The 16,209-nt window shown below is 44.4% G+C and overlaps 2 protein-coding genes across 3 annotated transcripts in view; both read right to left on the bottom strand.

Annotated features, from left to right (window-relative positions):
• Positions 1-16,209, bottom strand: part of SPATA13 (spermatogenesis associated 13) — a 329,725-nt gene that overhangs the window by 247,422 nt on the left and 66,094 nt on the right. The gene's annotated exons all lie outside the window — the stretch shown is intronic.
• Positions 13,407-13,676, bottom strand: LOC101545388 (dynein light chain 1, cytoplasmic-like). The gene has a single exon (XM_012931839.1). The coding sequence runs from the start codon at positions 13,674-13,676 to the stop codon at positions 13,407-13,409; it is 270 nt and encodes an 89-aa protein (XP_012787293.1).

The following is a 16,209-nucleotide window of genomic DNA, read 5'->3' as shown; positions in this document are numbered from 1 at the left end:
CAGCACCATATCTGAAGAAGGCCAAGCCCTGGTGAATGCCACGGCCTAGTGAGAGAGCACTCACCCTGATGTGTGAGTCTGGGCAAACACTGCGCCCAAGTGTGTGAGTGATACCCTGTGTGAGTGATTCTGGGCAATAACAATGGAGGGAAGGGGAAGGCAGAAAAAGAAAACACACACACACCCCCAAATAATCCTCACTGGGCTGGAGACAGACAATGGATCACATATTCTCCATTTGGGAGCTAGTCTTCGGTCTCCAGCATTATGTGCTCCCCCAAGCATTGCTGGGAGGGACCACCTGAGCACGGAGTTTAGAAAAGTGCATCACTGGGAGGAACCCCCAGCAGAAATAAGCAAAATAAGTAATTATATAGAGGATGGAGAGACAATACAGCAGGTAGGGCACTTGTCTTGCAGGCATATGAAAGGGTTTGATCCTGAGCACCACATATGGTCCCCAAGCACTGTCAGGAGGAATCATAAATGTATATTACCCATTTTAAATGTTGAAGGAAGCCAATCAGAAAAGGCCCTATTCTCTATGATTCCATTCATTTGACATTCTGAAAAAGGTAGAACTATGGATCAAGGTGGGAAAAACTGATTTCCAGGAGACAGGGGTTAGGGGGCTAAAGAGTTACAGCCCAGGGGATATTTAGTCAGTGAAACTACTCTGTAAGACAGTACAATGATGAGTACATCAACATCATTTGTCAAAATCCATAGAACGAACAACACTGAGTGAACCCTTACATAAACAATGGGTTTAGGTGATTATCATGTGTCAGTGTTGGCTTCTTAAGTGTAGCAAATGTACTAATCTGGTGGCAGAAACTGATAGCTGTGGAGTGAGGGGTGGGGGGCAGGGACAGGCAGTACATATTCATGCTCAATTTTTTGGTGACCCTAAAGTGTCTCTAAAATCAAAAGCCTATTAAGGAAAACAGTGTCATTACTGTCTGCTAGGACGATATTAAGATCTTTCTCAGTTTTCTAGACAGTTGATTCAATATCAATATTTATTACCTAATGCATCAGTTGCAATAAATCTGGTTATAAATGTCCAGATTTACATACTCAGTTTGTTTTTGTTTTGGGTCCACACCAGGTGGTGCTCAGGACTTACACCTGGCTCTACACTCAGGAATCACTCCTGATGGGGCTCAGAGACCATATGGGGTGTAGGGGATTGAACAAAGTCTGACACAAGCAAGGCAAGTGTCCTACCCAACTATACAACCTCTCCAGGCCCCATATTCAGTTTTAAGTACTTTTTTTTACTGGGGATGCTACACCTGACAGTGCCCAGGTACTGTCCCCAACAAGGTATTGGGGTGCAGTGATAGGGATTAACTCTGGAGATCCTGCATTAAGAGCAAGCATTCCAACCCTTGAGCCATTGCCCAACCTCTTTAAATGCACTTTGATTGATAGGGTGAGAAAAAGGGAATTGGAGATGCACCAGAGCACAAAGTACAAATTGAGATCAGAACCTGACATAAGTTGGATATACAATACAGTAGTCTTTAATCTAGGTAAATTCCATAGGCTCAATGCCTGCTAAGTCAAAAAAGAGAACTACCTTAAACTTTATTTAAGGTTCCAGACAAGGTGCCCCACCTCCTGAGACAATGTGTTAGAGGAATCCTTCATAGGACATTCTGCCATTACTTATGAAGGGTACTGAGTGATTTTTTTCTCAAAAGGGGGGCAGTGGGCCACATACGTTTGGGACCCTGGGAAGGCGAGGTCAAACACAGCTCTGAAGACATGATAACTGGATACAGATATGCTGGGCCAGGGGACACCCTGGAGAAGCTGCAGGAAGGCAAGTCTACAGGGGCAGGTATGTGGGTCCCATCTAGTTGAGGCTGCACTTCTGCTGGCATCAGTCTGGGGACAGCAGTGATTGGGTCCTTTTCAGTTGCTTCCTCTTGACTATGTCACTAGAAGTGATCCTGGAAGAGGGAGCTCCAGGAAGATTTGGTTCAGCAGGGATCAAAGAGCTTTCTGGAGCACTCTCCCATGAGACTTCCCTATACCCCACAAGGTACCCCCAATCTGAAGTGAATGTAGTTGGGGCAGAGAGATGGGGCTACTGGAATCAGGCAGATGCCACAGTGCCTTTGAAATGAAATCACTGGCTTCCAATTATTCACTGCCAGCCAGAATTTTTAAACTTTTCAACTGAATTTTCATCTGAATAGGAGCCAGAAATCCTTTTGGATTGTATTCAGATTTCAGACATATGAAAGGGTTTGATCCTGAATAAATTAAATTATTGTTAAGTTCCTGGATGCTCTCCATAGTGAAAGTTCACTAGTAATCTATCTTCTCTGTGTTCTTGACTGAGAAAATGAGCATGCTGGATTTATGGAGCATGCATCCCAATATCGTTCTTTGGGGGTGAAGTGAAGCATAAGTCAGGAATATCTCTGTGACAGGGTTCTGTGGGGCCCAGTCGAGCATCCAGCAGGGCTTCGGGAGCAGGAGTTAGAGGAAGTCAGGCCGCCTGGCGATAGCCCCCATCTGCCCCTCTAGACTGGACTAAGCTGCCGGAATTGGCTGAGTTGCCAGGTCTCACTGTGATGTGAGGAATATTGTGAAGATACTCAGAGGGAAAGTTTCTGGAGGCAATCAAGATGGTAGAGTGTGTTCCTTCCTAGCTGGGGCCTGTTAGAGCAACAGTGATTTCTCCACATTCCCCTTTTCACCTTATTGAGCATATAAAGAAAATGGGCCACAAGGAAATCAGATGCAAGTGTTAGCTGAGACCAGAGACTAGAATTTATTGTATTTATCTATTTATTCCAAGCAGGCTTGGAGATCTCAGCCACAGTTCCCACATGCCTGGGTTCCTCTATTGAATATATGTATCCTAAATGCCTTATGTGTGTCAGATACTAAGGGCCTTGTCTCCTAATTACAGACTAATGGATAACTAATCAAATATGTTAAATATTTACAGAGGAACCCAGGTATGCAGGACCCGTGGCTGAGATCTCCAAGCCTTATCAGATCAGGACTGGGCCTTCTCCACCCAGATCCCCAGTTTTCCAGTAGCTTGGCAGTCACACCCACAAACTGCCAGTGCCATGTAATCTCATCAATGGCCAAGATCCTGAGACTATAAAACAAAGCTCCCGGAAGAGAGTGATGCAATTTTTCCTGGACCTCTTTATTTTTATTTTTTTTTAAATTTTTATTATTAGTAGTATTTTTTTCCCGCATGCCAGAGCCTGGCAAGCTGCCCCTGATGTATTTGATATACCAAAAACAGTAACAACAACGTGCTCTTCATGTTCCTGGAGCTAGAAGACACCATAGGACTACACTAGCATGTGACAGGGACAAATGAAGACGTTACTGGCACCTGCTCCAGCAAATCGATGAACAGTGGGATGACAGTGATAGAGTGATACAGTGATCAATTTATTGTGTTGTAGGCTCCCTTTATTGAGCCTAGGCGCCTGCCTGCCTTCCATCCTTCTTTCCTCTCTTCCTCCCTCCCTCCCTTTCTTTCCTTCCTTCCTTCAAGCCTCCCTCTTCCCTCCCTTCCTTCCTTGCATTTTTGGGTCACATCTGGCAGTGCTCAGGAGACCATATGTGGCATTAAAGATTAAATCAAGTTTCCCCACATGCAAGGCTCCTGATTTATCTCTGCCTCTCACCAGGACAGGCACAAGAAGTGAAGCTTCACAGAGTGGCCAGGACAGTGCTAAGGCAGCAACTTGCGGGTAATGGCCACAGGCCAGCCTGATTCTAGAGACTCGAAGGAAACTCTCCTGGGAGAGGAACAAAGATATAAAGTCAGGGAAGGTCACATTTGACACTCAGAAAAGGCTCCTTACTGCAAAGGGGAAACTTCCTCTCAAATCTCAGATCCCTCTGGCACCCGCTCTGGACAAACTTTCCCAATATTCTTGCCCAGAATATTCTCAAGTTAGTCAGTTCAGCTCATTGGGCAGCAGACTCAGAACAGTTTCCCATACTCCATATCAGGGCCACCCACAACAAAAGAACTGCCCCTCCTTCATCTGAGCCCCATGCTTTGGGTAGGACACATGAGATGAAGTTGGGTGGTGCTCACCCTATTCTCAGACTATAATAAGATTGTGAGTCAACCAGAATCTCCAAATTGCTTGTGCATGAATTATTGTCAAGCTAGGTTTCCTTTGACCGGTGCTTGAACTTTCAAATGGAAGTAAGTACTGTCACATGCCTTCTTGATCTTTGGACAGCGTGCAAAGCTTTTTGGACCCTGGATCTGACCATTGATCCATTAGCCATCATCCCTCTCCTGTGCTTTCTGAGCATCTGAGAGGCACACTTGGAGACAGAGCCCCACCCCCTGCCCCACCACCTTAAGGGGCACTGGGCCTCGTCAGAAATTCAGTGCCAGCTCAAAATGTGCATACCTCTTTCTACAAGAAAAGCAAGTTAGGGGGCTGAGGAGAGAGCTCAGTGAGATGAGCACATGAAGCCTGAATTGGATCCCAGTACCTCATGATCCCCCATACACTACCAGCAGTAAATGCCAAACACTGGGCTGGGAAAAACTCTTGAGCACACGAAAAAAGCTAAAGAAAAAGCAAAGCAAAGCAAAACAAAAACAACACCATCTCATCATTTTAAAAGGAAAATCATGCAGCATTTAGAGAATTGGAATCCAACCCAGTACAGAAACCTGGCTGGTCTGCCTGCCACTGTGAGTGCTTAGCAACAAACAAGACCGTGTCTTCCCTTCCCTGGTGCTTACCCACCTACCAATCTAACTACCCTGCAAGCAGATTCTGTCACTCACGGTCCCTCCTCCACTCTCCCTTGTCTCTCAAAAGCAGCAAAAATGTGTGCATAGACCCACCCTCACTCTCTCCAGCTCCTAAATGCCTCTTCTGATTGTACAGGGATGATGGGGTGCCTGATTCCACCCACATCTGACTTATGAATTTAAATTGTTCTGTTCCTTCCTCCCCTCTCCCAGTGTGTTGCTAAGTGATGGGAGTGAATTAAAAAGAGGTTTGGGAGCTAATCATAATTTCACTCACTGGGTGCTCACCCTCCTCCCTCTTCTGCCTTTCTCTCTTTTTAAAAAAATTTTATTGAATTCACCGTGAGATACAGTTTCAAGCTTTCATGTTTGAGTTACATTCACACATCCCTCCACCAGTGCACATTCCCCACCACCAATCTCCCCAGTATACTCCCACTTTCCCACCCTCCCCCTGCTTGCATGGCAGACAATTTCCTTATACTCTCTCTACTTTTGGGCATTATGGTTTGCAATGCAGATACTGAGAGGTTATCATGCTTGCACCTTTATCGACTTTCAGCACACATCTCCCATCTCGACCAATTCCTCGAACCATCATTTTCTTAGTGATCCCTTCTCTATTCCAGCTGTCTTCTCCACTCCCCGCCTCCTCCACTCATGAGCCAGACTTCCAGCTATAGAGCAATCTTCCTGGCCCTTGTATCTACTATACTTGGGTTTCAGTCTCATATTATGTTATTTTATACTCCACAAATGAGTGCAGTCCCTCTATGTCTGTCCCTCTCTTTCTGACTCATTTCACTTAGCATGATACTATGTCTATCCACTTATAAGCAAATTTCATGACTTCATCTCTCCTAACAGCTTCATAGTATTCCATTGTGTAGATGTACCAAAATTTCCTTAACCAATCATCTGTTCTCGGGCACTTGGGTTGTTTTCAGGTTTTGGCTATTGTGAACAGTGCTGCAATGAACATATAGGTGCAGATGTCATTTCTACTGTGCTTTTTTGCACCCTAGGGATATATTCCCAGAAGTGGTATTGCGGGGTCATATGGAAGCTCAATTTCTAGTTTTTGAAGGACTGTCCATATTGTTTGCCAGAAAGGCTGGACCAGTGGGCATTCCCAGCAACAGTGAAAGAGCGTCCCTTTGCCCCCACATCCATGCCAGCACTGGTTGCTTTTGTTCTTTTAAATGTGTGCCAGTCTCTGTGGTGTGAAATGATTTCTCATTTGTTGGTTTGATTTGCATCTCCCTAGTGACTAGCAATGTGAAGGGTTTTTCATGTGACTTTGGCCATTTGTATTTCTTTTTTGAGGAAGCTTCTGATCATTTCTTCTACCCATTTTTGATGAGGTTGGAGGATTTTTTTCCTTGTATAATTCTACTCGTGTCTTGTATATCCTGGATATTAATCCTTTATCAGATGGTATTGAGTAAAATTCTTTCCCATTCTGTGGGCTCTCTCTGTGTTTTGGTCACTGTATCTTTTGAGGTTCAGAAACTTGTTAGTTTGATGTAATCTCATTTGTTTATGTTTGTTTCCACTTGCTTGGTCAGTGGTATTTCATCCTTAAAGATGCTTTTAGCTCCAATGTCATGGAGGCTTCTGCCTCCATTTTCCTATACGTACCTTATGGATTCAGGCCTGCTATTGAGGTCTTTTTTTTTTTTAATTTAATCACCATGAAAAAAGTTACAAAGCTTTCAGGTTTAAGTGTCAGTCATACAATGATCAAACCCCCATCTCTTCACCAGTGCACATGTTCTACCACCAAAAACCTCAGTATACCTCCCATCCCACCCACCACCCACCTGTGTGGCTAATGATCTTCACATTACTCTCTATATACTTTGATTAAACTCAATATTTCAACAGAAAACTCACTATTATTATTTGGGATTTCCCCCCCAACAATCAAACCGGCTGAAAAAAACATCATTTGATAATTTGTTTTCCATTGCTGAGAATGAAGAGTACATAAGGTCTTTTGGATTTCTGGTATTTTAGTAATTACGTCCAGAGAAATTTCTGCCAGAAGTTGCAGCCACCGCCACCACTGCCGACTAAAGTCAAGGCTGAGAGAGAAAATCCTTTCCCCTCCCGGGGTGGCATGGGGTTGTAGCTCAGTTCACAGTCTAGAGGCATTTCTGTAAGAAGTCACTGGGTGCTGAAAGTAGTTAGTAGGCCTCCAGGATCATGGTCTTTTAGCAGCAGAGGAGCCGTTCATGTGCAGCCAGTCCGGGTCTCGTCTGGGTGGAGAGCGCGCCAGTAACGCCCTCCCGTCCCAAGATTTCCCACGCACCCTGTCACTGCAAGCTTGTAGGTCTTTAATCCACTTTGATCTAACTTTTGTGCTTGGCATGAGACAGATGTCAGAGTTCATTTTTTTGCAGGTAGCTATCCAGTTTTCCCAGCACCACTTGAAGAGGCTTTCCTTGTTACGTTACACTTCACATTTCTTGTTCCTTTGTCAAAGATTAAGTGGTCATATACTTGGGAGCCTGTGACAGAGTATTAAATTTTGTTTCATTGGTCTGCGGGTCTGTTTCTAGACCAGTACCATGCTGTTTTAATTACTACTGCTTTGTAGTAAAGTTTGAAGTTGGGGTAGGACATGAGTTTCCAAAACTTATGGGGCACGGCAAAGGCGGTGTTAAGAGGAAAAGTTTATAGCTCTACAAGCATCCCTCAGGAAGGAAGAGAAAGCCCACATAAGTAACCTAACCTCACAGCTTAAGAGTTCGGAGAATGACCAACAAAATGAGCCAAATCCAAATAGGACGAAGGAAATAATTAAACTCAGAGCAGAAATTAAGCAGATAGAAACCCAAAAAACAATCCAAAAGATCAATGAAACCCAGAGCTGTTTTTTCGAGAAAATAAACAAGATCAATAAACCTCAAGCAAGACTCACAAAGAAAGGTAGAGAGAAAACCCTAATAAACCGAATCAGAAATGAAAAGGGAGACATCACAACAGAAACTACAGAAATTCAGAGGATCTTCAGGGATTACTTTGAGAAGCTTTATGCCGCAAAACAAGAAAATCTCGAGAAAATGGATAAATTCCTAGATTCCTATAGCTCCCAACGCTGAGCCAAGAAGACCTGAGATACCTGAACAGACCCATCATCATCAAGGAAATTGAAACGATAATAAAAAGTCTCCCCAAGCACAAAAGTCCTGGCCCAGATGGATTCACTAGTGAATTCTTCCAAATCTTTAAAGAGGACTTACTCCCAATCCTCTTTAAGCTTTTCTGAGAAATTGAAGCATCAAAAACACTTCCAAACAGTTTCTATGAAGCAAATATCACCCTGATACCAAAAGCAGACAGAGATACCACAAAAAAGAATTACAGGCTAATATCCCTGATGAACACAGATGCTAAGATTCCCAACAAAATATTAGCAAATAGAATCCAACGACTCATCAAAAAGATCATACACCATGACCAAGCAGGATTCATCCCAGGGATGCAAGAATGGCTTAACATTCATAAATCAATCAACATAATCCATCATATCAACAAAAGAAAAGATAAAAACCATATGATCATATCAATAGATGCAGAAAAAGCATTTTACAAGATCCAGCATCCGTTAATGATGAAAACTCTCAGCAAAATAGGCATCAAAGGAACTTTCCTCAATATAGTCAAAGCCATCTGCCACAAGCCACAGGAAGAATCATTCTCAATGGGGAAAAATTAAAAGCCTTCCCTCTAAGATCGGGCAGAAGACAAGGACAAGGTTGCCCACTTTTGCCACTTCTATTCAATATAGTACTGAAAGTACTGGCCATAGAAGTTAGGCAATAAAAAGGTAACAAGGGCATACAGATAGGAAAGGAAGAGGTCAGGCTATCACTATTTTCAGACGATATGATACTATACTTAGAAAACCCTAAAGACTCTACAGAAAAACTCCTAGAAACAATAGGTCCATATAGTAAAGTGGTAGGCTGCAAAATCAACACCCAAAAGTTCATGGCTTTCTTATATACAAATAACGAAAGAGAAGAAAGACACGTTAAAAAAAAAAACAATCCCGTTCATAATAGTACCTCATAAAATCAAGTACCTTGGAACTAGCTTAACCAAAAAGGTGAAGAACTTACACAAGGAAAATTACAAAACACTACTTCAAGAAGTAAAAGAGGACACTAGGAAATGGAGACACATCCCTTGCTCTTGGATTAGGAGGATTAACATTATCAAAATGGCAATACTGCCAAAGCTCTATACAAATTTAATGCAGCCAAATTTAATGTCAGGATACCCATGACATTTTTCAAAGAAATAGACAAAACACTCCTGAAATTCATATGGAACAATAAACCTCCACAAATAGCTAAAGCAATCCTTGGGGGAAAAGAAGACAGGTGGCATAATCTGCCTTTCTCTTCAACATTCTCTTTCCAAGGAACAGGAGGGAAGTGCTGGCTATAGTGAAATGAAAATGAAGCACCTATAGCTGACTGCTCAGGTGCTGAGCTTTTGGAAGCTGCAAGAATGAGCACACACTGCAGAAGTTCATGAATGCCGTCATTGAAGCCCTGCCCTACTTCCAAGAAAGTGTCCGAAAAGCACCTGTACCTTTAAGGCTGATTAATCTGGCCAAAAACCCAGGGGGAGCTACCAGTAAGGAAGCAGTTGCCACTTGACAATTCTGATTCAGCCCACAGAATCAGCCTAATTTAGATCACCTTTTACTGAACACATTTCCAAGTAGTCAATGCAGTTGCTCTATCTGCAAGGCAACTCCCTGTCATCTCACAAGCGAGCCTCACAGGACAGTCAAAAGGCACTGTTTGAATTCACGCTGATGAATGGCACGAAGCAAGTTCAATGGGACCTGTAATGAGGTTCTCCCAGCAAAAGGTGCATGATGATAGGGAAATCTAACAAAGTTCTAGCCCCCTGTCAGCAGAGGCTTCACCCCTTTCCCTCTAGGCTCACTCAATCCTCAGCTCACATCCCTGTCACTCCTGAATAAACTGGTGTCCTCTGACCATGCCAGTCTCAGTGACTTGGCAATTTGTGTTTGCTTTTCTTATGTTGCCCACAGAGACAGAATGGAGATTATCCACTTACCAAGGCACCTTGGTGGGGTTCAGAAACTGCTGTCACGTGACTGGCTGCTTGGCACATGTCTCTATTCTCTTTCTCTGAATGTTTTCCGTTCCCGGGTGCAAAACTTAGTCATAAATTTGTTAGGGATCATAAACCTTCTCTCAGGATTGCAGGCAATGGAGAGAGTCTCATTCACTTTTATATTCCTAAAGGGCTTAATTAAACTTTTCACTCTCAAGTGGTGTTTATAATTTCTAATCCCCTCTAGGAATTTTGGATTTTCCCAACTATTAAGATTTACTTTCTTCTTTCTTTTTTAGGTTTTTCTTTATACACTCAGGCTTACTACTAGCTCTGTGCTCAAGGATCACTCCTGGTGGGGCTTGGGGGTCATATGGGCTACTCGAGATTGAACCAGGATCTGCCACAAGTAAGGCAACGGCCCTACCTATTGTACAATGTCTTCAGACTCTAAACGTTTAGATTTATATACTGTAGTCCTAGGAAAGAATCGCACAAAAATACTTTTCTTATCAAAAGGTCTCCAGAGTGTACTACCATTTTGTACCAAGACAACTAACAAGTTTTGTTTTCTTTGTTGTACTTACATTGGGGGTAATGAAAAGGCCTTATTTTAATTAAATCTGTAGTTGAGTATAAAAACACTTGTGCTTTTCTGAGGATCCCATAATGGTTGGCAAAGCTACTGAGAAGTTATCACTCATTTCAAGGTATGTTCTCAAACAATTGTCCCCCCCCCCCCACACACACCTATAGCATAGCTACATTATGCTATTTTGATGAAACAGACTCACACCGTTGCTAATGCATTGGTTTTCTAATCATGTTAGGCTCAGGACAAGTGGCTAATGCCAGTTCCAGTCCTATCTCTGTTACAAGGGAGTCGGTGCATGTACATGACTTGTAAAGAAACTAGCATTGAACTTGGCAGAGAGCAGGTGATCAATAGATTCAGCAGACACTATTGCTTTTGTTTGTTTTGATTTGGGGCCAAACCTGATATTTCTCAAGGACTACTCCAGCTCTATACTTAGGGATCATTCCCAGTGATGTTCTCGATGTAGTGTCAGGGATTGAACCAGGGCCCATCACATGTAAAACAGATCCCTGTCCTATCTCTCTGACCTGACATCATTAGTAGTATTGTTATAGTCCTAGTCCTACTAAAACTTACTACTAATATGTTTGTATTAGTATTTATCTAGATTCCAAACTGATAATACAAAGAGAGAGTAAACTTATTGCAAACACAAGTGGTGCAACCATCTGACAGCAACATGGCAGTACTCAGTGAAGTTAACCAAGTGCTTAACCTCTGACCTTCAATTTCAGTACTAGAAATAGTCTCCTAGAGTGCACCAGCATTAAAAATAAGTCCAGTCACTAATTGTAGCATTATCTGTGTTGTAGACAGTGTGGGGCCAGGCCAAGGGGGTGGGGTGAATCTGGGGTTTAACTTATGGGAACTGGTGAGAAAAATGTCTGCATCTGGCATAAGACAAAACAGAGAAATGCTAGAGGCATTGTCAGTAATAACAACTGATCTTGAAAACATCATGTGACATTTAAAAATTCAGAAATAGGATGAACTCTACAACCTGGTACTATTTTTATATTTGCTTTTTTCAATTTTGTAATGGAGGCACTATGGTTTACCCCTGGATAAATAACATTAATAGTATAAATACTACTTTATGCTTATCATGCTGCACCACACTGCATTGCACCCACCATCAGTGCTAATATCCCTCCACCTCTGTTCCTAGGACTTTTCTCCCACTCCCACCCAAATGCTCTGAAAGTCTCAGTTCTAAGTTATGTTGGCAACATATTAGGGTTTGTTTCCACTGGGCATTGCCTCTTCCCTCTTCTGTTTTCTTTACATTCTACATATGAGCAAGATATTCCACTATTTGTGTTTCTCCTTTGACTCACTTCATTTAGCATGATATTCTCCAGTTCAACTCCAGATGAAGTGAAATGCAAGGTTTCATCTTTTCTCACTGCAGAGTAAGACTTGATGTAAAGTTCAAATACGTACATGCATTAAAATAGTGTTCTTCAAAGATGCACACACATCAAAGAATTGTGCATCAAATGATCTGAGTGGCTACTTCTGGGATGGGGAAGAGAGTTAATGGGGTGCAGATGAAAGGGAAGAAAAAGAAAATCAAGGGCCTGAACATACAATCAGCAGATGTTGATAAATGCATTCCTTTATGTCCAAAACAAAACCAAAGTGCTATGTGACTTAAATAGATTTACTTGAAATTAGACTTGTTTAATAAGTCTGAAGGCAAAGACAAAATGTTCTGAAAATAATGACTGTTTTAACTCATCTATACCCACAATACTTGGCACTACACCTTTCATGAGACAGAGAACAAAATTTTGAATGACTAAAACTAAACCTGCTCATCTTCAAATAAAATTTTTCCTCCTTTACTTACTAAAGTTGACAGAACCTTAAGAATGAACAAAATAAATCACTGAGCACTCTCTAGGCGCAGAGTAAGTTTCCAGGAGACGAGGAGAAAAGAGAGGTATTTGAAACTGCTTTCCAATGTCCAGAAATTTGGCTTAACCTAACTTAAAACCTGTTCAAAGAAACAGAAAACTACCCCCAAGAGTACACAGTAAAGTGCGAAATTTTAAAAAGTGCTTTGGTCTCTTTGAGCTCTATACTTTTGTAAGGTACACGGTGTGCCGAGTTGTATAATTGATGTGCTGTGACAAGGTCACAGACTTAATCCTAGACCTAATTGCGAATCTAAGAGGAAATTGCCTTCAGGGATGACATATGGCACGTCCAAGTGAACGAATTCCGGAGTTCTGCCTGGCAAGGCTCAGATTCCCAAAAGGGGGGTCCAGGGGAGACCCAGAGATTCCCTTCCTACCTCCCACTCCCCCTGGTGTTTACAGGGTGGCCACGGGCCTTGGGAGCGTTTCATTCCCATGGCAGCAATGGAAGCCAGGGGGTGGCTCAAGCACCACGTCCTCCCCTTCCTTCTCATTTTTAACGAGGTGTGCGTGGCCAGCAGGAGGCTTTCCGCAGCTCAGCGCTGTCCGGGGTTCTCTGCTCTGCTATAAACGCTGGGGACGGTCAGCGCCCCCACTCCGGCGCTTCTGCTGAAAGATGGGCGTCCGGGGAGGACGGTGGGGGCTGTGGGTGTTCAGGAGGGCTTCGGGGCTCAGCTGGCCTGTTTCAAGGAAGCCAAAGAGCCAGATTTTCGGAATCGTTCCTTTTTTCCAACCTCTCCAACAGATTCATACTAGAGTCGGGGGGTAGATTTGGAAACGGGGAGGGAGCCACAGGCAGAGAGGCAGCGGAGAAAAAATAAAAACGGACATAAGGCGTTTGGCAAATCCTTTTATGAGCGGGACCGGTCGGTAGAGCGTCCCCCCTGCCCGGAACTCGCGGTGGGGGTCCACGACGGGCCGCCGGCTGCGGTGGGCAGCCTCTGGGGTGCTTGGGTCGGTGGGACGGTCGTTGGTCGGGCTGGCGTGGCGAGCGCGGTCCGTACCTCTAGCCCGACTTGAAGAGCAGAATGGCCACCTGGCCCAGGTAGAAGTAGATGAAGTGCTTGGTCTCGTGCGTCACGTAGCTGCCGAAGTTCCGGCCCACGATGCAGTGCCAGGTGGGGTTGTACTTCTTGTCGAACTCCTTCTTGATGTGCGCCGCAATGTCCTTTTCTATGTTGTATTTCTCTAGGGCCTGCGTCGCGCACTCCACCGAGTCCTGCTGCATCTCCTCAGACATGTCCGCGTTTTTGATCACCGCCTTTCGGTCGCTCATGGTCACCGCGAAGCTGGGCTGCAACGGTCTCCTGCGGACGGGCTGCAGGTGCTCAGATCCCGCGAGAGCTCCCGGGATCCGGAACCGGAAGCCAGAACCGGGAGCCGGAACCGGAAGCCAGAGCTGGGAGCTGAGCACTTCGCGAGTGCTGTCGGGCTGTTCGCGTGCCCCTGCTCCTGGAGCTCACGAAATACTTTAATGATCAAGGGCTGCTTGTTCTTGGCATCATTTCTTTCTATTTGGGGGGGGGACTAGGTGGGTGGAATTCCACAGAAATGCTGGAAGCTGGAACCGCTCCTGCTTATTTCCCTGGGCAGTGTAGGCTGAGTTCTGGGCTTCGTCAGCCAGCCATTGCTGCTTGGCCCAGCACGACCACCCGGTGGTGCCTGGGGTGCAGAGTGGGGGGTCCATGTGTTCTTGGGATGGAACTTCGGGCCTAGCACTCCCAAGGTAGCCTTCTAGCCCATTAATGGCTTCCTGGCCCGGTGTCATTTCTGTTTGGGACGCTGGTGTTTACATAGCAGCGAGAGAAGATGCCAGGGCTCCCTCTCACCGAGACACCGGCTCCACCCGTGGTTCACACTTGGGCATGGGTTAATCAACACACATTGCAGCGCCAATTAAACCCGCATTTTAGTGAAGTGTGGGTTGAGGAATCTGATAGATTTTGTGACTTTTCTCTTATTATTTTTTAAAGAGCATGTAAACCTGCAATAGACATCCTCACTTGAGAAAAGAATGAGAGGAACAGACAGGACATCTTCATCAGGAAGATGTCTTTCCCTCCATCAGACACATGCACAGCTGACTTCCTCTCAACTTGAAGACCCAAACATCTAACTTTCAATTATGCATTAGCCATAGAAACATATAGATATTCAGCAACAAGATGAACAAGGGGAGTGCAGCCAGACTCTTTTTTTTCCCCATGGAAAAGCCCAGACCAGGAGCTCTGTTCTTGACACCATCTTTGTCCTTTCTCCAATCTGTTTTTCATTGTGAAGCCAGAGTGATCTTTTAAAAGACTTGGTCCTGAGTTTATCTCTAGCCGGATTTCAATCATAACTTCTGCTGTAACCCTACCATGTGCATACCTCCAGGCCCTTTCACATGTGTTTTCACTACCTGGGATGCTTTTCTTCTCATCCTCCACTGTCATCCACCCTTCCTTCTGTTCTCAAATTAGCATTGCTTACACTGGAAATCCTCTTCTGATTCTTTGATTAAATCAGATTCACTGACAAGCTTGCCAAAAGAGTTTCTCTTTCTGAGCACTGACCAGTTTTTTTTTATCCACTGAATGCAGTCTTCCACTCAATTGTAACAACAAGAGGGCAGAATGCATTTCCATCTTGCAAATTGCTACGTCTGCATTATCCAAGAGCAGTAAGGATGAACCAAAGACACATTCATTCAATAATTGCCTAAATCAGTAAATGGGTAAGTGAAAAATCCCAGACTAAAGCCCTGCTTACACAAGTGGGATGGTGGGCTTGGAATAAAGTTGGGAATTGTGTATACACTAATATCAGAATTATGGAATAAAGAATGCAGCTTTATAGATTCAGGCAACACTGTTTTCTAAACACATTTACTGGGAGATGAAGTGCTGAATAGACAATAATAGTGAGAGCAATTACTTATTGGAACCCACTGTGTGCTAGGCTGGGAGTGGTTGTAATGCAGGAGGCAGGGGTTGGGAGGGCTTTTGTTACTAGTCCCTTTCCAAACCCAAGAAAACTGAGGTCCAGAAAGCTTGATCACCTTAAGATTCCACTACTATAGACAGAACTTTAACTGGGGGTGAGCATAGCTCCAAAATCTGTCCCTTCCCCCCCCCTCTCTCTCTCTCTCTCTCTCTCTCCCTCCCTCCCTTCTCTCTCCCTGTTTTTTGTTAGTGTTTTTTGGGGAGGGGGTCACACTTGGCGATGTTCAGAGGTTACTCCTTGCTCTGCACTCAGGAATTACTACTGGTAGTACTTGGAGGACCATATGGGATGCTGGGGATTGAACCTAGGTGAGCCATGCACAAGGCAAATGCCCTACCTGCTGTGCTATAATCTGGCCTATCTGTGCTCTCTTGACAGATTGCTGGGTTTCAGAGATAGAAGAGCAGGGGCAAACCCAGCATCCCATATGGTCTCCGCAAGCACTGCCAGGAATAATTCCTTAGTGGAGACAGGAGTAAGCCCCAGGTGTGCCCTCCCCAGCCCCCCCAACTCCTCCCCCCAAAAAAGAGAAGAAGAAGCTCTCTTGAGACTGACAATGTCTGAGCAGAGTTTACCAAGTTAGTGTGGGGTGAAGGAGGTCCTGGGGGTGGGGGGAGGCAGTAGTCTGCATTACAGGGCAGTGGATTAAGGTTGGGATTATTGCCAAAGCCTACTGGACCTGAAGAGTGGGACCCAGGAGGTGTATCACAGAGCAGCCACCTCCAGAGGATTCAAGCCAAGGAGCCTGGGGGTGGGGGTGGGAGGCAGACAGTAACAGAGGAGTGTGACCAATGTCTGGTTTTGGAGCTGTGCACACATTTTTC

Source organism: Sorex araneus, chromosome 1 (genome assembly GCF_027595985.1).
Source record: "Sorex araneus isolate mSorAra2 chromosome 1, mSorAra2.pri, whole genome shotgun sequence".
NCBI classification, from domain to species: Eukaryota; Metazoa; Chordata; class Mammalia; order Eulipotyphla; family Soricidae; genus Sorex; species Sorex araneus.
This window is presented reverse-complemented; position numbering and strand designations above follow the sequence as displayed.

Bases quoted from the DNA above. Each gene is read 5' to 3' on its own strand.
- LOC101545388 (XM_012931839.1), bottom strand. From the start codon at position 13,676: ATGAGCGACCGAAAGGCGGTGATCAAAAACGCGGACATGTCTGAGGAG.